This window comes from Arctopsyche grandis, chromosome 3 (assembly GCF_051622035.1).
Source record: "Arctopsyche grandis isolate Sample6627 chromosome 3, ASM5162203v2, whole genome shotgun sequence".
Classification (NCBI taxonomy): Eukaryota; Metazoa; Arthropoda; class Insecta; order Trichoptera; family Hydropsychidae; genus Arctopsyche; species Arctopsyche grandis.
In genome coordinates, this window is record NC_135357.1 from 25,714,755 (window position 1) to 25,742,232 (window position 27,478).

A 27,478-nucleotide genomic window follows, 5' to 3' on the forward strand; every position below is an offset into this window, starting at 1 on the left:
AATTCGCAATGTAGTTATAAATGGGAAAATATAAAAAAAATGATCGAAAAGGGAAACGATGATTGTAAACATTGGACGTGAACGTAATGCAACTGTGACCAAAGCAGTTGTCACGCGGCGATCATATGTTTGGTAGTATACACGTACAGTAGTACATAGTACAGTGTACAGCTGGGGAGCGAATCTGGGGTGTGCAATAAGGTCGATTTTGGGTTGCGGCACGATGTCGAATGTACATAGAGAGTAGCACTAGTGACTAGGCAGAGCAGAGCAGAGTAGGCACTCGGTGTTGGTGTCGGTATCGGTGTCGGTGTCGGTTTGGTGTCGGTGTCGGCATGCGCCTGACGCCCGTTCTCGTATCGACCGACATCGCAAACGGGTGCCACACGAAAACCACTCCAACAGCCGCACTGATAAGCGCGACTCCCAGTGCAATGCGCTCTTTTCATTACAGAAACGAATACACAATCGATCAGAGGGAACGCGCGCGCATAGCCGCTATTGTACCGTTTTCCTCACTGGGACAAAAGCCTTATCGGTCACATTAGGGTGCGTGCACACTTTCTAAAACACTAACTCGACTCTCCTAGCTCTCTTCGACAAAGATGATTCGACTCCTCTTTTCCTTTATTGAATTTCATTATAGGGCCAATAGGCGTTGACCTACATACTCCATTATCGTGGAAAACTAGGAAAATTAACTGTCTGAAATTGTATCGAAATCCTGAATAATAAAGTGTATCAACTTTATTTTGTTTTTGTATAATTTTCAGACTAAATAAAAAAAAAAGTAAATCGGTGATGACCTAAATAAAAAAATGCATGTCGAGAAAATATTTAAATTAATTCAGAATCCAATGAGATTGGGAAAACGCCTTTTGTCGGCTAACGTGCATTTCAGGCTGAAAAGATCGTTCGCGTTGTCGAGTTTCGCAACGAGCTTACTAATTATGACATCGGTATCGCAATAGCACACGACGTTATTTCATAAGGCCTGCAGAATCACAACAAAATCAATAGAAAGAATACGTTTTCCAACCACCGAACGATCAATTGTACGAAATAATTGAACGATTCTCTCACTGCCACGGCCTTCGCGGGCGTCTTTATTAAATTTTACGATTGATCGTCGCGTGAAATTTACGATTCATTCAATGTTGTACGATTATTATATGTATAGAGAGCGTGCGAACGTTTGGAAAACGGCGGACGGCGATAACGCACGCGTGCGATTGTAGTATCAAAGTGTCAGTCGATAGGTGTTATATTTGTGCGGGCGAGTGTCTTACTCTAGCGCCGTCCACGTGCAATATGACGTAGGGTGACCGCCCTTTTAAGAAGATCGCAAGCCCGCGATAAGGCCTCGTGGAGATATTGCGGCTGCATGTTAAAATTGTAATCGAGGTGAGGAGGAATTTTTTCGAAATGTTTGGAGAAGTGGTCGCCGTCGCGTTTGCGGAAAATCGGGAAATGGGAAATGGGAAAGGGGTGAGAGTCCCGGATGCGGAGGCGATCGCGTGGTGTTCGGTGGAGGGGCGCGGCAGGTGGCGCGGCGGCCGATCGCGCAACTGCGACTACAAATGGCGGCCGTCGCGGCGTCAGCACGCTCGCTCTGACGTTGGCCGCTCGCTCTCCACCCTTCGTCCACTTCTTCCACTTCAGATCAAGAGGAGGCCCGCCACTCCACACGAACCAGGGTGCGCCCCCATTTCACCGAAGACTCCACCCTTTCGACCGCCACACCGAAAATCAACCCCACCGTAGAGGAAAATCCCCCTTCAGAGCAGTGTTTTTCATTCGGTTTCAAATTCAAATTCGGATTTTAAAGTTACGGATCGATCATCTCCGACTCGAATAAAATACTGATTCTGTGATTATTATTGTTAATTCGTTGCGATAACGTGAAAATGTGCCCGCGATCATGGTCGAGATGTGTGCCGTTTGTTTCCTACTCACGCGCTAATTAATTAATTGTTTTTTTAATTTAAATTTGTAACGATTTGTTTTCGTTATTATACATATGTACATATATATATATATATATATATCGAAATATTTATATCTTTCGCCGCGGTGTATTCGAGGCAGGTATGCGATCAGGTGTTGTGAACTTGTCGCAGTTTGCGCTGAACAAATATAGCCGGTGCGGTGCGCACAGACGTTGTTAACCTTATCGATGTGCGTAATCGTAAAACGAAAAATCCCGTTGATGTTATCTTCCTGTCACGTTAGTGTGCGATGACGGGTGCGCTACATTTGTATCGATTTTTCCCGGAGGGAAGAAACGAGGGGAGGGAGGGGGCCGTCGGTTCCTTGAACCTGCCCGTTCAAAATCGATATGGGGGGCGCTCGCTCGCTCGACGTGCAGCCCCCGTCTGTCCGTCCGCGAAGGCTGTGTGTATTTTGGCGCGATGCGGGCAAAATATCGGCGTCGGCGCGCCGGCGTCGCGTTCGACCCGCGCGTTTTGTGACCCATTTCCGCGCCGCTGAAATGGGTCACAGATCGGGCCGTTCCCCTCCGGCCGCCCCCCGCCCCCGACGTGTCGCCGGTGATAGAGCGCCGCCCCCGGCCCAGTGCTGTTCGAGCAGGCGAGCCGTGCGCCACTGGAGAGTGTGCGCGCGCGCTAAGGGTTAGTGCGCTTTGTTGACCTGTACCACGTACTACGCGCCCCTCTTCATTTTCCATTTTCCGCTTTCCGTTTGCCTCGATACCGTTTACTACCGCCGACTACGCACACACATATTCCGGGAAGCTGCTCTTCCGACGCGACTCTGCTATTTTTGTATTAGATAATTATGTTTACTAATACAGTTGTTCCCGTAGACTACTACTACATAACTACCTACTTATAAATACATATATAGTTTCTATTATACTACTTTCGGATGATATTTTCAGAGATTTAAATCTAAATGTCAATTGAAAAACTTTAAATTTAATTTTCTTTCATCATCGTTGGAAATTGCCCGTGTTTTTTTATTTATTTTCATACACTCGCTAAAATATCCATAATCGAAACGGTAATAATGAAGTTTTCATTTTTTTGTGCGAAAATTGCTTTTCTTAATTCATTAATACAGGTTTTTCATTCAAAATTGACTCTTTTTCATTCCAAATTGACCTTTTGTCATTTTAAATTCCTTTTTCTTTTCAATGTCAATTTGAATTGAAATATGTTTAATTTGAAATGAAAAAGGATCAATTTGAAATGAAAAATTGAAATCAATTTGGAATAAAAAATCTATATTTATTTCAATATTTTCCAATAATATATACAAATAGCCTGCATTTTGGGTTCCCCATATAGGTTTTTCATTTCAAATTGACCCTTTTTCATTTCAAATTAAACCTTTTTCATTTCAATTTTCTTTTTCTTTTCAATGTCAATTTGAAATGAAAAATGTTTAATTTGAAATGAAAAAGGAATGAAAAACCTATATGTATTTCAATATTTTCCAATAATATACAAATAGTCTACATTTTGGGTTTTCCAAATGGGGTCGCGAAGGGCTTTCTGTGGGCTCCCCAACTGGATCTATGATTGAGTATAATCCTTTTTTGAATTTCAAATTAAAAGAGTGATCTATATATGTATTATAATAGGGCTTCGGGTCACTTAGCTTTCATAATGCGATAACGTAAAACTGTATATGTATTATTTCAAGTTGAAATGATCGATCTCTTAAATCGCCTTTTTTATTACAATAATCAAAATCGTTCGGTTGGTGGTGGTAGTTTTCATTTTGTATTATAATTGATTTTTTATTATGAAATTATTTATTGTGAAATCTTTTGTTTGAGTAATAATGTATCGTATCGTACATATGTATAATACCTTATTTGTTTTATAGAGTTTTTCTTTACAATTTCGTATTTTAAATAATTAAAATCATATCATATTAATAATATTAAATTTATATTTCTAACAAAATGCATAACAACATGAATTCTTAAGCGCTTTTGTATAGAAACTTATTGCATTATTGCATTTCCTTGTTTTAAAACGATTCACGTTGCGCCAATTTGCTACAACCGCTGTATTTATATTATGTAAAAGTACGTAGTAACAGCATTAACTTAGTGCGCTTTAATGCTTTCAGAAATTCGCATTATCGCAGTAAAAATGCAATACGTTCTATCGAAGTACATAATGTTGTCAATGCAATCCCTACATATGTAGTTTCTCGAGTTAAAAATATTCATATGTATACGAAACATACATACATATGTACATATTTTATTTATTTTAAATTTTATGTTTATTATTATTCTTTGAAATATCTGTGAATTGCATTCAAAAGTAGTCTAACCCCTTTAATGATACTTTATTATTCTGCTTTCATTTTAAATTTCACACTATAAACTACGTCGATATCCATGTCTTATCGGTCTTATATTATCAATACAATATATGTATAGGTATATATACATACACTGAACATGTATCCGTTTTATAATATGAATATATCGCTATTAACTATTTATTATGTATGCTGTAAATTACTTTTTTATCGTTAAATCTTCTTCCTGCCTACATATATATTTATCACTATAGTCACCCCCTACAACACGCTGTATCGGCTCAACGAAAAAGCGTAAAAAACTTAAGAAAAGAAATAAGTGTAATTTATTTCTTTCTTTTCTTTGCGGAAGAGATCTAGCGCGTTTTAGAAGGATTTACTGTTGGTTGGTTGAGTGGTGTAACTAAAAGAATTTGGCCCGCATGCGAGTAACCAAAACGCTCCAATTTTTTGCAAATTTTAAATGTCCTTCCTATATGTAAATATCTGAACTTCTTCATATTAATATTGCAAGTTTTCCAAGTCATAATTTGTTTTGGGTACCAATTATCGGGCAGAAAAATAGCCCTATTTCTAGACAAATTAGTTATTTATCACGACATAATAGTATGCAAATGACCATCTCTAAAACATTTCGCCCTGCAAATAAAAAGAGCGCCCTTCTCTAAAATAACTCGCGCGACCCAATCGGGGTCCGCTCGGCAAATTAAATGTCAAATGGGTTGCCAGTAACAAAAATAAAATTTGATAATGAACCGACTTTCATGTAATTTTTAATTTTAAATTTACTTGTTATTTATTTTTAATGTACATATATATATATATATATATATATATATATATATATATATATATATATATATATATATATATATATATATATATATATATATATATATATATATATATATATATATATATATGAATATTCGGCCATCCCGACCCAAAGGGCTTGCATGTGCCGCATACCCCCGCGTCTTAGTAGTTACGCCACTGTCACATGCTAAGGTATTCTATTATAAAACGGATATATTTTAGTTTATGTGCACCTGCTTAAGTAAACTGGAGCGTATCTCAATTTTGGTTAAGCAGTTCGAATCGAACCTACCCACGAATGTAAAATAATCAAGAATTTGCGTGTCTATTTCCAGAGCGGTCGTCGTCTGCGCATGAAGACGTCCGAGCATCGACAAAAAGACGTCGACGAAAGAAGACGATGAGTGTCACTACACGGATCTCATTGTAGAAATAGTTAAAAGCGTTTATATATATACACATGTGTATATGAAAAAAAATTAAGCAGAGAAGATAGATAAAATAGAGAAAAGTGGTGTAGTAGGAGAGACCGGTGGTCGGTGATATCGTTGAAGATATATTGTATAATAGTGTAAGTTAGTGGTCGCATGGCGCTGGTGTGACGCTGGTTGCGAGGATGGTGTCGTAAGGGGGCGCCGGGGGCCACCAAGCATGGGCGAGTTCAAGTTCGGGGGCGCAGGTGGCGGCGAAGAAGGCGGCGATGAGGAGCAGCAGGCGGCTGTGGGGGCGCTGTGGGATGCGCGCCGAGGAGGGCAGCCGCCCCCGAGGCCGCAGTGGCCCCCAGCCGCCGCCCCACCAGCGCCGCCCGCGCCCAGCTGGCCGCCGGGGGCGCCCTGGTCCAGGGGCAGGGGGGCGCGCGCCCCGCACCCGCACGCGCCGCCTCCGCCCCATTCGCACCACCCGCACTCGCCGCCCAAGTTCCGCAGGTCCACCTCCTACCCTGGAAAACCGCACACCAACGAAGCCGACGACGGCCAGCACTACCAGGTACCGTCGACACACCCTCACCCTCATTCACCCCACCCCCACATTTTTCAAAACCGACCAAATTGCATGCGATGCTATGGAAAACTCGATCACTTCAGACTTAAAGCTACATACAATCGTGACCAACTTCTACGAAGCCTGCCTGATTCATATCACTAATCTACCAGCCTTGAGAATAAGATTCCGATTTTAACATATTCAACGCATTATAAAGATCTGGGATCATTTTTAGCGACAAAAATTGTATTGCGCCATAAATTTAATGTATAATTTTACCCGGCTTCGCTCAGTATTTGTAATATAAACAGCTAAGCATGACGAATCTAATAGTAAATATTCATTTGTTTTTTTATTAAATTTATTTGAATTGAAAAATATATATATGTAGTTCGAATCGTCATAGAAACTTTGATTTCTTTTCGATGTTACCAACAAACCTTACATACATAGCTACAAAGTCTCTTTCGAAATTATATATGTAACTAGTTGTTGTACCCGGCTTCGCTCAGTATTTGTAATATAAACAGCTTAAACATGGCGAATCTAATAGTAAATATTCATTTGTTTTTTTCTTAAATTTATTTGAATCGAAAAAAGTATATAAGTAGTTCGAATCGTCATAGGAACTTTGATTTCTTTTCGATGTTACCAACAAACCTTACATACATAGCTACAAAGTCTCTTTCGAAATTATATATTAGACTAGTTGTTTTACCCGGCTTCGCTCAGTATTTGTAATATAAACAGCTTAAACATGGCGAATCTAATAGTAAATATTCATTTGTTTTTTTATTAAATTTATCTGAATCGAAAAAAATATATATCGAATCGTCGTCATAAAAACTTTGATTTGATTTCGATTTTACCAACCAACATTACATACACACTTACATAATTACAAAGTCTCTTTCGAAATTATATATTAGATTCCCTTGTTACTTTTTTGCACTACGTCTGATTTTTCTGTTAGGTAATTTTTGCGGATGAATGAATATTGCGGACAGATTTTTCGGACGGTGATTATTCCAGATACTGATTTTTCTGTACATACAAAAGATGCAAAAATCTGTGTTCGAGACAGTCACTTTCTGCAATCGTCGTTTCTGTAAAAGGGTAATTGGATTATTACGCACATTGCGATCGCCTAAAAGACAATTTTTGCCATGAAAATCGCGAATACGGAATATTTAGCACTCCAGTTCTCGTTAGTATGATAATTATCTTTAGTATGATGGACTTCTCGGTTGCCAGATGTTCCGTTATAGAGATTTTAGTTAGTTTTGGGCTAGCGTTTTGTGAGTAATAATCACCGAACCCCGGAAAAGCTGTCCGCAATATTCGTGTATGGAATAATCCTGTCCGAAAGAAACCGTTCACCATTCTATTCACTATAAACATTCAGATTGCTGGAATTGCGCAATATATGTAATATGTAATTCCCTTGTTACTTTTTTGCACTACGTCTAATTTTTCTGTTAGGAATCTCAGTATTAAATAGTATTTATAAAATAAATGCATAGGAAGTTTGCATATTTTGTCTACTACTAACTTCTACTATTATGAAATATACATTATATATTTCATTTCAGTTATTTTGCAGTAAGCAAATTCTATAGAATTAATTTTGTTATAAAAGCGATTCTTGTTGGTCCAAATATCTTAGCTGGTCATTGAGAATATCATATTTTTCTACCTATTGGAAATAAACGGCCGTGAAATGAAATACATATATTACAGTATGAAAGTTGGAATAAAATTACTAATCCTATCCTATTGAAAACTCATCCGCGTATTTTCAACAAATACAAAAATCTTTTACGTTTCTTATTCAATACAAATTTATAGATTTAAAATTGTGTTTTAAATAACTACAAACTTAACTTAAATTGCTATTTTAGGCATAAATATATTTGAGAGTTTTACTTTACTTTTTGGTTCTATGAACTATCCAAAAACTTTATTTTTGTCATAAGTGAATATACAGTTTCCCCACTAGCGTAAACGTAAAAGTTTTTCCTAAAGTGATATATTATATGTATTTATAGCGCTAGTCTGAGAAAAGTAACAAAATACAAGTACCGATTTTTTTATAACCGTCGAATCACGCGATCTGATAATTTTGCGGATTAGAAAACACTTCATTTTGATATTAATTCACTCCGATTAATCTCTGAATCTATTAAAACGTCACCGATGTAGATTTGCAGCTAAAAGAAAAAACACTATTCGGTCACGCTTATAGAAATCGTTGGTCGTTGAAAAGTTGCCTTAAAAAATACCGTGTTGCATTCATTTCGACGAAATGTTGCGTCCATTACGACAAAGTGTCGCAATCCATCCATCGCTTGCAGTTTTGGTCCGTATAAAAATAATGAGATGCACAACATTCAATGCGATTTTATTGCATCAGATATTACACTCTCTATACTCGCCTACATTATTTATATTTCTCATTATTATGCAGTCAATGTCTTTAATGCTATTTACAAATCTTATCTCGCTGTATATGGGTAAATAATCAAAATTATAATTGAAAAATACAATTTAATGTTATTGATAAAATATTGTATGAATAATGAAGTTTTCAACAATATAATTGCACTTTTTATGTGCTATTAAGTTTATTCGGAACTAATTTCATTGTACGTAATTTGAATTAGATCAACTTTTTAATGTGACTTTAAACACTAACAATAAGCCTTGTTTGCTCGACGAGGAATATTATCCTTTCCTTTTGAGTGTAATCCAATTATTCTCCAAAAGCGGTTGAAGTTATCTTTTTGTTTGAGTGAAACAAAAGGATCTGAGAAAAATGTCCCAATTAGGGTACCGGTTAAATTATTCCGTTCTATTAAAATCAAGCTCCATGATTTAGCTTGGAAAATATCATACATATTTGAAGCGTTTTTAACCTTTTCTTTGTAGCTTAGATAAATGATCCGAAATTGAAATAAATCAAAACGAACCGTTCCGTTAACGTGCATCAAAACCGCTCTAAAGAAAGTGCATGAAAAGCGAACGACTTAGCGTGAAAAACGAGAAAATGATGCAACGAAACGACCGAATCGCTTACGCGGCGTTGAACAGCTTCGAGTCATAAATTATTACCGCATATAATCTTTTAGAATTCAATATTAGTGTATTAAATGCGCATAAGAGTCACTATTCGCTTAAGTGACAAGAAAATTCCAAGATTTCCATATGAAATCAAAATTATTTTGTTCAATTGTGAAAATTATATTGATTTTAGTATTCTATTATATATGTATATCAATAGTGGTGATTTTATATCAAACAGCAGAAATTCAACACAACCCTGTTATATTTTTGAACGTTTTTGCGCTAGTACTATGTACGTAGGAAACGCCCTTTTTTAGACGAATTCAATTGAGATTGGATCTATGTATATGTATTATTTTTTGCATCATAAATACACGCGTTAACTTAAATAAACCTAACTAATAAGTGACGTTTATGTCCACTTATTATGTGCTAAGCAAACCGGTGAGCAGAGAAATCAATAAACTTAGTATTAAATGGAAAACATGATTTTTCTTTTATATGTTTCATTTTATCAAGTACCTTTACTGATTATTATTGTAATTGATTGTGTATTAATAATAATAATTATTAAAATAATCCAATCAAGTACATATAACATGTAAAAGGAAAACCACATTTTCCACTACGTTTTCACAAACGCTGTAGATTTTCGGAATATATAGGTAGATGTTTCATTTGATTTGATTTTCAAATGCTTTTTATTGTTCATAAATTGTATTCATAATACATATTAGGTATTTTCTAATACCTACTGATCATTGTCTAATTAGCATGTAATGCTTTCAACTGACTAGTCACGGGCTAAATTCTTGCCCCGGTGCTGCTGGCCAAACCTTGGATGTGTGACTCCAGGTCGATCGTTTCCTATCAGACCCGCACCATTAAAGATTAGCACGGAATTTAATCCGGTAACCTCTCCGTGCTTAACATAAACGCAACCACCAAGTCTTACTGCTGATATATTATTATAATATTTTGCGGACTAGTAATGCAGGGATAAAAATATGATTTAAGTATTACAAGCTGGATTGCCACGCGTTGCTCGCGTGGATAATATTTCATAAAGGAAAAATAACAGACAACCGGAAGTGGAACTTTTGTTTTGTGCAAGTTTCCATACATTTGCGCTCAATTTGTATCACTATCATAGTCATCAGTTCAATATCGAATTTTGTTTTGTAACCTTCTTATATTCCTCAAATACATAGATAAAGTTATGGGTTGGTCACACCCGAATTTTTTTCAATGCTACCTGGAAAGGCTTAGCGGGTAGTATTCTTGCTTACTTTGTACATGCTCAAAATACAACGCTTATCGGCGTTTGTTGGAAAAATTCTAATCGGCGTTAGTCAGCATTCAAAGGGTTAAAATCCTTTTTCCGCGAATTGAGCAATTGAGAAATACTATCAATAGAAATTGCGAATTTTGAGATCCGCAAATGCTTAAGAGGGTGGACCCCATCGCCTTGTCCACACAAATGTATTAGACTTCTCCCATTCTCAATTATGGCACTAGATAAATTATTTTTTAATATGCTATTTATATCCACCATAGGCAAGTTAATTGATTGTTGATTTATTTGATTTTTTGATTAATCAAAAAAATAAAAAATATATTCAAACATGCCTATGGTGGATATAAATAGCATATTAAAAAATAATTGCTATGGACTTCCACCATCTTTCGTTTTATTTTTTTGATTAGTTATTTTTTATAGGAGCTAGGAGCCGCCAAACATCAATAAAATCGCCTCTTTTTTACACCCATGAAAAGAGTCCAGCGTGCTTATTTAACGGTCGATTTTAAAAAAAATACGCGTATAGTTGCACAGAAAATATCTTTCTAATACCGATGATGAAATTTTTTAAAAAATTCGTCCAGTTTCGGAGGAGAAAATAGGAGAATACGAAACATCGATTTTGTCAATTTAAAATACGTTTTATCTGGTCGAAGCGCAACTGTCGCATTCACTCAATATATATATATATATATATATATATATATATATATATATATATATATATATATATATATATATATATATATATATATATATATATATATATATATATATATATATATATATATATATATATATATATATATATATATATATATATATTGATATATATTGTCGCATTCACTCAATATATATATCGAAGAAAGGAACGGCAAAAAAATTAAGGTTTCGGGTGTACAGCCCTCTTAAGGTTCATAACAAAGTTTTTCGACCAATAGTTGTGCCGTTACATAAATTAATAGAACGCGACAAGGACTAGATGTTCAATCATCTGGAATGTCGCTGTGGATTGTTTTCGCCAAAGTGTGGCTAGATCGTTTCAAGGATGATAACAGGAATCGGCAACGGGATATTTTCCACTGTTCTGATATTGAAATTATCAAAATTGAACGGGATGGTGTTTGTATCTGTAATCCGGTGGTATGTAATAATCCAGATAGTGTCCATTATAAATGTTGTACATTGTTGTTGCGGCAACCGCAGCCGCAGCCGCAACCGCTCATTGATCCCGGGCGGCAAGGGGCGCGCGTCGCAATACACTCGGATCGATCATGCACCAGGGCGCCGCCTCACCTGGAGCGCCAAACAACAATAATAACAAGCACACATGCAAACCATTCGCCCGACAAATCAAATCCGAACCATCGATATAAAATCGTGTCGCACTCCAAGTGAGATGTTGCCGTTGAAGTTGTGAAATTTTGCCGCTCCGCATCTATGTACATATGTAGATGTGCACCCTCCTACGTTGCCATAGCAGGGTCGCGTTTCGCATTATAAACGGCGATCGATACTGAATTTATTTAAAAGTTTCTGTGTAAAACGTGGCGTTAAGTTAATGGTTTCCGTATTACATGCGAATGAAACTATATTTCGGATAAGTTTGAAATGCATTCGTATAAATGAGGTCGAGGTGTTAAAACGTCGTTTCTCAAACTTTGATGTATTGTGTATATGTATTCGTAAGCTCAGGTCGTATAATTTAAATGGGTTAAGCCGAGTTTATAGTGAACGGAGAAATTATCGGCGATTTAAACCATCTGCATGACTGGTTTAAATAAATAAAAAATATACAAATTCGTCAAAAGGACTGTTCGTAAAGGACTGTTCGTTTCGCTGGAGCGAAAAACTCGAATTTTGGATTTTCATCGATAAACCTAGCGGGAAACTTTTGTCTTATCAAGGGAACGTTAAATAAACAATTTCATCGATTTTAAACAATGTCCCGTGCCACCAACCAAATTTATTAGACAAAAATTTCGAAAAAGTAGGTTTTTTTTCATATATGTATGTACCTACATATCTCTTTTTCGAGAATAGTTTGATTTTTTTACTAACTCATTAAAGTTTATTTGGGTTGATTATTTTATTTTATTTTATTAATTGAAAAATCAACAGACAGGATGTACATAGATATGTATAAAAAAACAAATAGTAAATAAATAATATATGTAACATCCGAGTCCAATAATAGATTTTTACAAAAATGAAAAAGATAAATATAAGGAAAACAAATTAAAAAGTAAATAATAAAGGCATGACAAAATATGTAGAACATTGCATAATTAAACTATAGTATTAAAATATTTGGAAAAGGTTATAAAATAATAAGTTTTGACTAATAAACGAGGATTCAAAGTCGTCATTTATCTAGAAAGTTCCCATACAAAGCGCCCCACGGTCGCGAATGGGGTTTGTATGGAAAAAGCGCTATTTTCATAAAATCGTCATTTTTTCGTGTTCCCGTGATTATTCTGAAAACAAAAGTCGTCGAGAGCTTCCTTAAGTATAAACCTTTAAACTGAATACAAAAAACTGCGAAATAAATTAAGAATTTCATGAAATGTGAAGAGGACAGAATTACCTGTTTTGACGTGAAACCTGACGGCTGACGTAAAAGTGCAACGGTGACATTGAGCAATCAAAACTTATGATAATTGACCCAAATACACTTCAATTGCTAATTTATTTTTATATAGTAAAAAAATAAAAACCATTCTCGAAAAAGAGATATGTGTATGTATTTTTAATTTATTTAACGTTCCCTTGATACGACGAAAGTTTTCCACTAGATCCAACGGTGAAAACCTAAAATTCGCGTTTTTCGCTGCGGTATAAATTTTTTTAATACTATTAGCATCGCAATGGTAATACTATATGTACATATGTCGCTTCCTGTCGTGTCGCGTTGCGTTGCTTCACTGTGCATTCTGCATTTGATAATGTAATTTGTCCAGATTAGCATATTCAAACAAGCGATGAATAATTCTACAAGCTCGAGCATCTGCAACCATTTCTACAATTGCTTGGTAATTTCCGCAGTATTATATAATATGACCAAGGAATCTTACAAAAATGCGTCAATAGAACACTGCAGTGCATCACCAATTTATTCACGACTATTCATAAATATAGAGAGATTTCCGGCAATGCAATATTTATCACGGGTGCTCACAGTATAAATGAAGAATATTATTTTCTATACATACAGTTAATGGTACAATATCCCTCGGATATATAAAAAAAAACATCTAGAACTTTCGTAAGGCGCCTTTAGCTGTGTATTTTAATGATTACATCGGGAATAGTATATTCATTTACATTATATTGCAGTTTTTTTTTTTTTTTTATTATATATTATATAAATTTCCAATTTGAAAACACTAAGATATTAAAATTTATATCAAACCAGATCACTCATTCTTTACCCGATTGACCTGCTAAGGTCTAAATTATTACATGTTCAACATTTTGTGGCATCAATCCGGCTATTTTATGTTCCCATAAATAATCTTGTTCGGTGACTATTTCGCACATGGCGATCTCGAACGTGTCACTAAAATATCGATTACGGAATATCTAGAACTCGAAAATTCTAACCAGTAACTCTAGTCACTATGTGAACTATCACACAAACGGGAATTCGAGTGCCAGATATTCCGTATTCGCGATTTTCGTGGCAATTATGATCGTGTACGATACCGCTACGTGCGAAATTGCGAAATTTTGGTAAACACCAAAAAATCTATGAAAATGTTTACTTCTTAATACATATTTTCCAGAATTTTCTAAATTAAAACTTATAATAAAATAAAATATAATATTGGAGCCGGTAAAATATCAAAAAAGGAAAAGAACTATATTATTAAAAATATAATATTTTATCTTCAAATGATTTTCCAAATTCTTCTATTTTCTTATTTTCTTTTCTGGTTTATGCTCAAACATTCTTTTTTCCTCGAAATTTCCTCTTTCATATATCTTACGTATCTGTATAAGTAATAAATAAATAAACAAACATAAAGACACAATATCCACAATTCTTTCAATAAATTGCAAATACATTTTTTTATTTTTATTTAAAATACATGTGCCTATACAGTCACGCTCACATAAATCGCTAAACACTAAAGAAAAACGCGATTTTGTATGAAATTTCAGTGATCTTACATAAAATCAACACCCAAAGTCATTTAAACGGTAGATTAAACCTACATAAAATATCAAATTTATATCCTAGGCTTCATTTCTAAATACAATAAATACAACCAGCAGCATAGCTCGGTCGTTAAGCTTCTGATTAGCATCGAGAGGCGCCGGGTTCGATTTCTGTAGTGCTGCTGGTCAGACCTGGATATTTGTGACTCCAGGTCGATGGTTTCCTTTCAGAGTTTGCCAATTTTCTCTGATTTCATTGTTGAAGCGGTTCCCTGTAAAATTGGCTAAATATCCATCCTACCTACTATGTCACCACTATTTGAGATTGATTAATGTACAATAAAATTTATATACAATTCATAGATGTCTCGTTAATTTGCGAGTTTTTTAGTGTCTCGTAATTCAGCGACTTGTATAATAAAAAAAAAATGCTGCAATGTGTGTAATTGGCCAGGAAGGCGCATTGGGGTTACCTATAAGACCTTCCTGGTATAGTATATGTAAAAATAAAATAAAAAGTTAAATAAAAAAAGTAGCTAAAAGGTATAATCAACATTTGAAATTTTGAACATCGCTTACTTCAATTACGCACTACTTATTCAATGCATTAAAGTCATGATTGAAAATAAAAATCATTTTAATCAAAAATAACAGGCAAAATCATCACATAAATAAAATGCAATACACACATGTATACGCTTTTATTGTTGGGCCTTGGTACAAGCGATAGGATAAAAGCACTCAATTGATTGATTAACACGAATTTATCCACGGCGAAAGTTGACACATACTGGGGTCATCCGAGCGAGATAAAGTTCAATCCGAGATGATCTCACGTCATGTATCAATATAGTGATTTATATAAATTTTATGACGTGGGGGTGCGGTGTCAGTGCGGACCTGCAACGCGCTGCGCCGCCCCGGAAAATTATCGACCGCCACTCGACTATCTGGGTCACCCGGACAACCTACATATATACAACACACACACACCCACCCACCCACCCACCCACCCACCACCCACACAAACACAATAAAGTCAATGTTTACCCACGTACATATGTGTGTGTCCGAAGATTTTCACTATATGAGTGTGCTGCATTCACGAAAACTGCATCTCGCAATTCATTACCGTGTCGGTCAGATTAGAATTTTCCGTGTGGGTGCAATCATGCATTTCTTTGTTTATGAAATTTGACTATAATATCGGAGAGATTGAGCTTTGCTCGGTAAAGATACGATTAGGAAGAGAATTTGATTTGATTTGTAAATGCTTTTTATTATTACTAAATTATGTTCACAATACGTCTTATATATATTTTAATAGCTACTGATCTACTGATCATTTTCTATTTTACAATTTTAAATTAATTTTGTTTGTCATCATAGTATTATATTATTATAATGTTAATATGTACAGCGTAATAAGAAAAAGAGCTCAAAAACCTATTTACAATTCTTATAACTGCTCATAATACATCTAATACATAATATTAATTAAAGACTCTCTGAAGTCGATGACCTAAAGCAGGTTGTGTTTAGGTAATCTGTGTTATTAGGAAGAGAATGATTTTTTCATTATATACCTACATAGAATAGCTCAATTTCATCTGTTTGTATGTTTGTTTGTATAATATGACATAGAGAAAAAACCGAAGAATTTTTTTTTGCCCTGGGTGAGTCTCGAACTCGTGAGCCTCCTACTGATAACAAGACCTAGGCGAAGAGTCAGAGATCAGCGGACAAGTTGCTTTTTCCCAAATAAAATGGTTCACTATTGTTAATTACTATTGATCTACAAAGCAAGAGAGCAAAAAAAAGGTTAAAAATAATAATTGACAATAGTGAACTGAACCATAGTGTTTGTAGGAAAAAGCAACTTCTCCGCTGATCTATGTTAAGAGTAGTTGCATTTGGCACCAAAAATGGTTCACTATTAAAGATAAACTATGCTTTTTTTCTCTCTTTCTTTCGACACTAATGGAGCGGTCTATTGTTATGTGCAATAGCATCCACGACTAGACGCATTTTACTGATAAATCAGACGTGTTAGAGTGATACGCGGCACGTGTTTTTTTAGATAGTTTTGCACATTTAAAAAAGCGGTAGCACGCCTGATCTATGTCAGGCTAAAACTCGCTCCCGGGAATATTTCCGGTGATATATTTTTCTTGTATTGACATAGTTTTGACAGTGATTGATAACGGTGATTCCTATACTTGAGTATAAGTGTGTCGAAATAATAAGATCATACGAATTAACAATGACATACGCCCATTCACAGCTTGAGTCTACCTAGGTATACTGTGCGTACGATTATGTGTGTCTGCCCCTTTACCGTTGAGTGAATCATGGATTTAAAATTCAGCTTTAAATATAATAATAATCCATGTTCTTTTTGTACATTTGAATATGTACATATGTACTATGTACATATATACATATAGTTGAAATAAATATAATTTTTTTAAATTAATTCTAATCATATCGATGACATTTCGATTATCACGCTCACAATCTATAAATATAAATACTACGAGTAATTTAATTGAACAATTTAGTGGGGACTCGAATCAATTAGCTGAAGTCTTCGCGATAAATGTCAATTTTTTTCGTATTGTTAAAGAGTCAATTATTATTAACTTGATTTTTATATTGTAAATATTAGATACTAGTGTTTTTACCCGGCTACGCTCGGTATTTGTAATATAAACCGCTTAAACATGGCCAATCTAATAGCAATAATCTAAACATTTTATTAAATTTATTTGAATAGTTTTATTTTATTTAAATTCATTTGTTTTTTTTTTATTACATTGAACGTCAAGGAATCTACGACCCAAACATACATACAAAGTCTCTTTCGAAATTACATGTATATTAGATTGCATAAGGCCTTGTTCATAGTCTCGACAATGTCGCTGCGACTTTGTCCCAACGACATTGTCGAGACTATGAACAATGCCTTAATGTAATTGTACGATATTATAAAGATATTACATCGATTTCATCACTAGTACATTATGTACTACTGCAAATGAAACCAAAAAGGTTCTTGTATGAATGTGAGTGTAGCTTTCATCCTGCTCATCCTGCGAATTCTACTCGAATTCTATGCGTGCGAGGAAGATACAATGCTTCAAGTCAATATCTCCAGGTTCAAATGTAATCTTGCAAAGAAATGAGTTTTCCTATGTTCCATTCATTCAAAATTACAAAGAATTATAATGATTTTTTTTAGATAATATATGTATTTGTTGTGAAAAACCTAGATGATGTACTGACTTGTAGAAATTTGTTTATGGTAGTTTATGTAAAACATAGTATACATATGTATATGCATATACATAGGTATAGACACAACCGCAATCGTGTATCAAATATATTATAATTCCGCATTAGCCCTTATCTTGTCATCGAAATGGTTTCGGGCTCACTGATTAGCAATCGGATTGCAATTAGCCGTAGGCAATAACCGTTCGTCATGCAAAATCACAACACTGACTTTCGTTTAGTCAAAACGCACATCTGCGACGAACGCGCGCCATTTTCTATTATAGAATATCTTTAGAAAAAATTTCAACCAATACAAAATACATAGCTAGACGTCTCGATAAATATAGAGGGACATGTGACGTTTTCCTAGCTTATGACGCAAACAAGCATACTATCCTCGTACGTTTATACATACATATATTCGAATATAATTCTGTTTTATTTATTTTTCATTATTATTCGGTTACACATTAAGATATGATTAAAAACGATTCATCAATGTGTTATTTAATGATTGTGCTTTGATTTTTGATTCATGCATTACACTTTTCCGCACCCTTGCTTAGTTTTCCTCGTTATAACAAAATATTTGAGTTATGAAATATCAATCCTCCACTGCAATATTGTTTTTTTTTTTTTTTTTTAATATTATGATTGTTAATTTATTATTAATATTGGTTTCATGTAGTGATATATGTCAACTGTTTTAGTTTTTAAATTTTTATTTTTACTAACTTATGTACATATCTAGTCAATATTGAGATCTCAATACTAACAACACCGAGCAACAAAAAATCTCGCTTTTACATACCGGAGTGGAGACTAATCAATTGTTATTATGTTAGACCTACTGTATTCGAATATGGTAATGATTTTTGTTTGTTTGTTTTCGTTATTGAATTATAAGCATTTAAAAAAAGTGCTTATACTAAAAAAGTTTAATATACTTATAATTACAAAATTATCTAGTGAATTTTAAAAGTAAAAAAAAAAATGATTTTTACACATTTGTTTCCGCAATATTACGAGCTTATTTCGCTAGTTTTTCACTTAACCATGTTTATTAGAATTGGTTTCCTATTTCAATATTTTTTTCATTTTATCCGAACGTATTAATTCGAGTGGTAAATGATTTTAAATTACAATATGAAATGTTATGTAAAAATTGTGTTTTTTTTTAAATATAAACGCTCATATCTCATAAACAAGAAGAAACCAACAAAAATCATTATCATATTCAAATTCAGTGGTAAAAATTTAGTAAAGATTAGTCTCCGTTCCGGTAATTTTTTTTTTGTTGCTCAATGCAATTAGATTTATTTATTATTTTTTGTATTTTAAAATTATTGTTATTAATTTTTAATTAAATAAATATAAATATAGTTCTACCAAACCCCCTCCTGAATAGATGCTTCATCCATGTTGTTAACGTGTTTATTACTTTTTTTTATTGTTATTGTTTATAATCTTGATTGTTTGTTTTGTTTTCATTTTTTTATGTTGTTTTGCTTTTTAGTGAATAAAAAATAGTACACTTTTTTTTTGTGTGTTTTGTGTTTTTACTTCCCCATCCCTAAATACCAATATCATCAAATTCACTGACTTATTGTTTTAAAAGGAAGCTTTGTGTGTGTTTCACGCTTTTCATCCACATATTATGTACATATTTGTTGTTATTTTTCTTTTTATTTTTGTATATAGTCATAAACATAACAATAGAGCGTGGTCGCTTGAAAGAAAAAACTCGTTTTAATTTCGTTCACGTAATCGTTTTAAATTTACGTGATACTTTTTTATTGTAAAATGTGAATAATCGTTCATTTTCGTCATGACCGAAAATTCTGGTACGCCCACGCGGAAAGCAAAGTCATTAATTTCTCCCGGCAAATACCCACATAGACGTTAACCTCAAAACTTGACTACACGCCATGCACATACATAATTAGATCACTATTTTCAAAATAATTTTTCACTAAAATCACCTTGTATATGTTTTCGTGTTCGTTGCGTACTTTTGTGTAAATTTAAATAGTAGCAAAAGGCTTACGTTGTGGTCGGTTGTGTTCTTGAGCCATTTTTAATTGTTGACGCGTGCGCAACGCTGTCACAATGGTCTGCTGAAAAGAGTCGATACGTGAGCGGCATTTAATGGGTTAAAATGGGTTTCTCGTATATATGTATGTAGAAGCATTTATCTTGCGTTATGTACGCAACGTTTGTCTTCTTAAAACACAGAATTGAATGCTTTTTTCTTTCAACTAAAAACACCACCGAAATTCATCATAGACATCTTCTATTTATGTTCGCTTGGAATTGATTTGAAATTAATTTGAAACAAAATGCATTAATTCTATAACAGCTATTATATTTTTAGAGAACTTTTCATTATATATAAGTACTCTTTGTACTCATCGAAAACGATGCATCTGACAGACATGACTGATGAGAAACTTGGAAGATCAAAATGGAAAATAAACGTTTCGCCAAATGGTGTTACATACATTTCACTCTAATGAAAATCAAATTGAAAGATTCGACTTACTTGAAACAGTGATAAATCATATGAAATAATTTACAATATTGAATAGAATACAGTCGGAACAAAACATATTCAAATCTATTATACATAATTATTTCAGTTCAAGAACCGAGATATTTAGAATATATTTACATTATAAATTGTTTTTTATCGCGACTTCCACTTCTATACTAACCACATTTTGTTCAGATATTGTTAAACAATTAAATTACTTTCTTTTTTACGAACATTTTAGCATACGAGAAATTTTTTTCTTATAAAACGAGTCATAATGTGACGTTTTTTGACCATTTACATAGTTAAAATTACATTTTACAATGATGCTATTACGGGTTGTCCCTGAGAGACATCTGTACTATAGATTTTTAATTTGTTTGATTTAAAAAAGTTTAATTTGAAATGAAAAAGGGTAAATTTGGAATGAAAAACCTGTATTAAACTTGTACATATATAAATTTACAGATTATAAATTTGAAATCATATTCAAATAGTGATGATAGTGGGTAGGATGGTTTGGCCAATTTGATGAGGAACCGTTTCAACAATTAAGTCAGATAAATTGGCAAACTCTGATAGGAAACAGTCTGAGATAGACAAATACTTCCGAATAAATTCTTTTCAATCGAGGTCAACCTAGGGCTTGAACCCGGGAGCCTCTCGATGGTTATCATTAACGCAACCACCGATCTATGTTGCTGTTATGTAGGTGTGTCTTTTTATCGAATACGATTACATTCAATCTATTTAATAACATTTCAGACAATTGCATTGTCAAGTACATATAAAATATGTACTTCAAACACAGCTTAGCTCACAGATTGCCAGTAGAGAGGTCGCAGGTTCAAATCCCGACCAGAATTGAAAAATTTAATCGACTTAATCGATTAGTGGTGTACCCGGCTTCGCTCGGTATTTGTAATATAAATCGCTTAAACATGGCTAATATTATAGTAAACATTTTATTAAATTTATTTGAAGTGTTATTTTATTTAAATTTATTTTAATATATTCATTTTTGAAGAACAGCGATAAAACTGGTGATGATTTATCGAAAATTGATAAAATGGCACCATATAAAAAAAATGTTTTTTATTAAATTTTACGTCACGGATTCTACCACCCAAACCATATATATGTGGTTATGTACATACATTAATCCTTGCAAAGTCTTTTTCGAAATTATATATTGGATTACGAGTACATCTATCGCTACTGGCAAGATCGGGATGGTTATAAAATCAAAATCGAGCATCTCCTGTTAGGGTTTTGGCAATTTATCTAACTTAATTGTTGTGACGGATTTGATAAAATCGAAATCCTTCACAATCCCCCCCCCCCCCCTTTCGCGAATTAAGCTAATCTGAATTTGTTGATTGTTGTAAGCATAAATATGCTTGCACAATCCACAATTAGATATTGTGTCAATTTATATTTTAGGTTGACTTGTTATGGCAAAATGGCATATATGAAAAAAGTTTAAATTGATTAAAATTCACTGTCACGTCAAATATAAAACATTAATAAAAGAAAATCACACATTGGAAACCTCACCAAAATTGATTAGATATTTACAATACCGACAATTAACAAATTGGCAATCGGCCGACTCTCAACATCCATCGCAGACGATTTTGAAAAATTTGGCCGTAGCGCGACATTTTTGTCGGCAGACGCGCGACAACGATTATATGTAAATTCGCACGGGTATTTCCCATTGAACGGATGCGTAGACATGTTTTTACCACAGGAAAACAAGATGGTCACACAATCGATAGAAGTTATCTAAATTTGACAAATGGCCGAAGAGTGACACTCGGCTAGGCGGTGTGTCTCGTTATCTATTTATACGTGGCCATATGTTCGCCACAGTCGCAGTCGACAAGATACCAACCAGCTCTGCTATTTGTAGCAATGTACTATTTTCGCTATGGCTCCCCTTACCGCTCTTACCCCATCTGTGAACCACTAATATTCTATCGCAACTGTGTGCAGCAAGCATGCCGCATGCCTTCACGCCTATAAAATAGACTTCACCCCCACCGTTGACAAATTAGCTAAATGCGATCTACTATTATAAAGTACAAAGGTACATCAGTGGCGTAGCTAAGAATTTTGGCCCTAAAAATTATCCAAACCTCCCCCCCCACCCTCCCTCTTGGTGTGCCCCTTGAGATGAAATAATTCTAATCAGTTGTTTCACATATTAATATTTAATTTAAGGTTTTCAAAATGACCAATAAGTACTTTTCGGTATTTATTTGTGTTCAATGGCCACTAATGGGAAATTATTTAGTCTAATTGACATTCTTTTATATTTTTTCAATATTCATATGTATGTTGACTATATGTTAGTCTTCTGATTTATCTGCTGACAATCTCCATGTGATTTCTATATTTACGACGGACAAAATAAAAGCTAATTCTGATTTGACGCCTGCAATCATTAGTTATGTGGAAAGAAATAGTGGTGAAGAGGCAATCCACATTCTGTTTTAATGCAAAAACTATGCAACCCCCCCCCCCGCCCTTTTACGTGAATTTAAAATTATAAAATGAAATAATTCTAATCATTTGATTCTTTATAAATTTTAAAAATTATTTTTTCTCAATCTTTGATTTCCATAGTTGGCACATTTAAAATGTTTGTTTATGTTTAGTAGTACGAAATTATTTACTCAGGATTGCCTGGTTTTGTAACCTTCTATAATTTTTAATATATAATATATGTAGAAGTTATAGAGACTATAGGCTAGGCTTTTGTTTTATTTGCTGAAAATATCCAAGTGATTGGCTACATTTACGTCATAATATTGTCCATCCGGTGTAGGATGACATTCTGGTAAAACGCATATTCTGTCCTTTTCACCCCATTTCGATCGATGGCATTTCGCGCGTATAGTTTTCTACTGTCTGCACGAAATGCTATTGGCCGAGAGGTGATGAGGGAGATAGCACGTACGTTTTTCCTGAGCCTCTTTCTAGATCGGACCAAGTATAAAGCCGATTCTGACTCTGAAGTCTGCAGTCATTAGTTATATTGAAAGGAAAAGTCGTTGAGAGGCACTCCATTCTGTCGTGATAACTTCTCAGATCAATCTACAAGCAATCCAAAAACCAATATACAAACATCTGTAAATATGTATGAAAGTGCTTAGCCATTGTTAGATTTTATGCCGCGTAATCCATTTTGATAGCTAGCAGACCTCGTACCAAACAATGCATACCGATTCCCGTAAATACGCCCTTCGAAAACAGGATTAATCACGTTTTATGAAAATTTCATTGTTCTTAATTTAAACAAACATTCGTTTACATAGGCTTTAGCAGTGTCCCTCGAATTGCTCGCCGTACGTGAGTATTGACGGAAATCGAAATGCTGCATTTGATTCAGTGGTATTCATTTTATTTGCTCTCAGCTAACGCTCTGTCTGCTACATGCATTTGATGACAAACTTGGGCTTTGCGAACGTACTACAATGACGAGTTGGTGTACAAATTTACACTGGCAGCTTAATCCTACAAAGCAAATTACAAAACGTGGTACGATATAACACGTTTCGCCTGGAAGTATTTATATATGGAAACGTACATATGTACTGCAGCTATATTCGCAGTTTGCAGCCTTCTATCTCAATTTCATCATCATCATTGACAGCCATATGCCATCCACTGCTGGATGAAGGTCTCACCAACGTGTTTCCATTCGTCTTTGTTTACGGCAACTCTTACACCACACAATTTCCTAATTTCATCTACCCATCTTCCTTGCAGTCCTTTTACCCTTTTACATTTTCTCGGGTACCATTCTAACACCCTTTTTTTAATTCTTCTGACTACGTAACCTACCCTTCGCCATTTAAATCTATTCATTATATCCACGATCCTTGTCATACTTCTCACCCACGTATTCTGCTTCCTGTCTTTCCTCGTTATGCCAAGCATACAGCTTTCTATATTTCTTTAAGTGCATCGGACTTTTTGAAGCATTTTGGCGTTAAATGTCCAAGTTTCACATCCAATGCGAGATTATTTAGTCTGAATTGTACTTGAGTTGGATTCAGTTTCTTTTGTAATATTTTATAATTTTTATGTTACTGAAGGACCTCGCAACACTCACCACATATAAACACTATATATACATAAATATGTAAATACTTCTGAAAATTCATTGCCTAAGCAACTGTATTTTTACATACCTCCTTTACGTTTACGAGTCTTATGGACATAAATACTTCAATAAATATAAATATTCATAAATATTTCAATAAACTATTTTGACAAGTCATCAACTGACGTTAAGTAAATAAACTGGCCACCAAACCGCTCCGAGACACCTTTGAAAAATTGACGATGAAGCAAAATAATATTTTGTATATATGTACATACATATGTATATACATACATACAAGTGTTCGACTCGAGTCATTTTTATTACAAGCCTCTTATCAGCTTGCTTTCGCAAAATATTGAGCTAAAATTCTTACAGTCAACGCGATTTGGTCAACGATGGATATTTCAATCGATTTTTATAGTTCGATGGTGAATAATAATCGTAATAAACACGTCCAAATTAGCGAAAAAAAATTTTCACGATGACGTCACGGTGACGGCTTTTCGCCATCCACTCGTCTTATTGAATTTTAATTGTTTAATTCTTTCAACAAGACGAGTATAATCATTATAGGCTCTCTTTATCTCTCATATACATTTTTACTTCACCCATAGGTTATATAATGATAGTTATTACTTTCAATAAATTTGGGGCCCCTGAATAATTAGGCCCTCATGATTTTTGCACGACTTTGCTACTAGGTAGCTACGCCACTGATGGTAAATTTGTAAATATATATATATATATATATATATATATATATATATATATATATATATATATATATATATATATATATATATATATATATATATATATATATATATATATATATATATATATATATATATGTATACATATGCATATAAATCCTCGGAACTCGTTAAAATGATACGTAACATTCGAGATATACTCCCCTGTGTGAATGATAAAACAAAGAGGTTTGTAAAAAAAATGTTGCTGTTTGAATCCAGTTAAATGTATTAACGGGTAATGTCAGTAATATCTCAAATTAGAAATACTAATACTAATAACGAAATTATAAAACAAGATTTAAACTGAAAAAACAGTTATATGTATGTGCAACATACCAACGTACACTAATAGATAAGCGTAAGTCTAATCATTTCACTCCAGTTAGTTACTGATTTCGGTCCTATTTACAATACTTTTATATATTATTAGCATTAGCTTAAAGGACAAAAATTTTGAGTGGTTGTATTTTAAACTGAGACTTATCGCTATCCTGTTCTCAATTAAATCATGCTCGGTGATGCTTTCACACAATATGTATTGCGTTGGCTCAATTAATGCAAAGCATTTTTCACTAAATTATAGTATTAGTATAAATATTTGTAGTTCTTGCTATTGTGAAGCGGATCTCTAACAATTATTAAGTATGCACATTTTTTTTTATATTGTATACATTTGTTTAAAACAGTTAATGTTTCAACAAAAGAAAATAAAATATAATATATTCATATGTATGTGTGTATTTAATAAAAAGGAATTGACTGTCATTTTCCGGATGACCATCGCACAGAATGATATTTGGCCTGAAAACCTGGCCAAAAATATTTTTTACATTTTTCTCCAGAAAATAGCTTTATGTAACTAATATTACATGCTAGCTATTGACGATTGTAAACAATCTTAAAATTGTTGATACTTCTTCGAAATTCTTCAAGTTTCGTAGGAGGGCACTTGTAACAATTACTGGTTTTTTTTCTTCTAAATCCTTGAATTTTTGAATAAAAACCCTTTAGGTACTTCCTCTTACTATATCATGTAGATTCTTTCGGGCCATAGACATGACAGAATCCACAGAAACTGGAATATAAATAAAGAATGAAAGTAAGTAAAAAATTGGAGTTCCAAAATACGCTTATTTATTATTGATATTTTTTAATGTGCAAATTCAGGCAAACTTTGTTTCACTAGAACAAAAGTAGTGATCCTAAAGTTTCATATCACACAAAATTTGATTCGGATAAAATAGGCACAATACGTTTAAAATCATCAATTTGTAACGTATAGTTTGAAAATTTTTGAGTTTTTTGACAGGTCGAAACATGTAAAATAAAATTTTAAAAGGAATGAAACTTAGTTAAATCTAGTGTACATATCTCGTTCTTCAACGTCTATACTAAGTTTTTCCACCAAAAATACTTTCAACATAAAAATAATCACAAGTAAAGGTTGCTTAACCCTTTGAGGAGTACGGCCGTACGGGTACGTGGAAAGTAAAAAGGCCCCGCCAGAGTACGGCCGTACTTGTACGGTTTGACACGTTCAATCACTCAAAATACTCTACCTCTCTCATTGTTCGACATATTTGCATCTCGTTTTTTTTCAAGTGTTGCTGAGGTTTCTCTTTCACTCTTGTGTATATATATTTTTGTATTCGAATAAAGAAACCAAATTTAACGAGGCGTGAAAGCCAGTTAAATTTTTATGACTGAACATGACAATTTTTTTTCCAAAGTAATATTTTCCAAGTGTAAAAACTATAAAATATGTTCCGAACGAATAACATTGAAACCTCTGACTAAATTTATTTCATTTGACCCTCATAAAAATAATTTAGCGTAAAATTATAGATTTATTTTCGAGAGAATTTGGTTCGAGATGCAAGGCAAAACCGCCGCCGGGCAATAAATCAATCATATAATCGAGCGAAATATGTCAACTTTAAAACTTCCCACAAAATAAGAGTGTTCATGGCATCTTATACATTTTTCACAAGATTGAGAAAGTAAATGATATTTACATACACAGCTACCTAAGACGATTTTATTATATATTATATATATATATATATATATATATATATATATATATATATATATATATATATATATATATATATATATATATATATATATATATATATATATATATATATATATATATATATTATATATAT

At 33.8% G+C, this 27,478-nt stretch overlaps 1 protein-coding gene across 1 annotated transcript in view; it reads left to right on the plus strand.

Moving 5' to 3' along the window:
- Positions 1 to 5,769: 5,769 nt before the first annotated feature.
- orb2 (cytoplasmic polyadenylation element-binding protein orb2) overlaps positions 5,770 to 27,478 on the plus strand; it is a 65,488-nt gene continuing 43,779 nt past the window's right edge. Inside the window, exon 1 of the mRNA XM_077427078.1 lies at positions 5,770 to 6,105. Coding sequence (XP_077283204.1) covers positions 5,770 to 6,105 — 336 coding nt within the window. The remainder of the gene's footprint in view (positions 6,106 to 27,478) is intronic.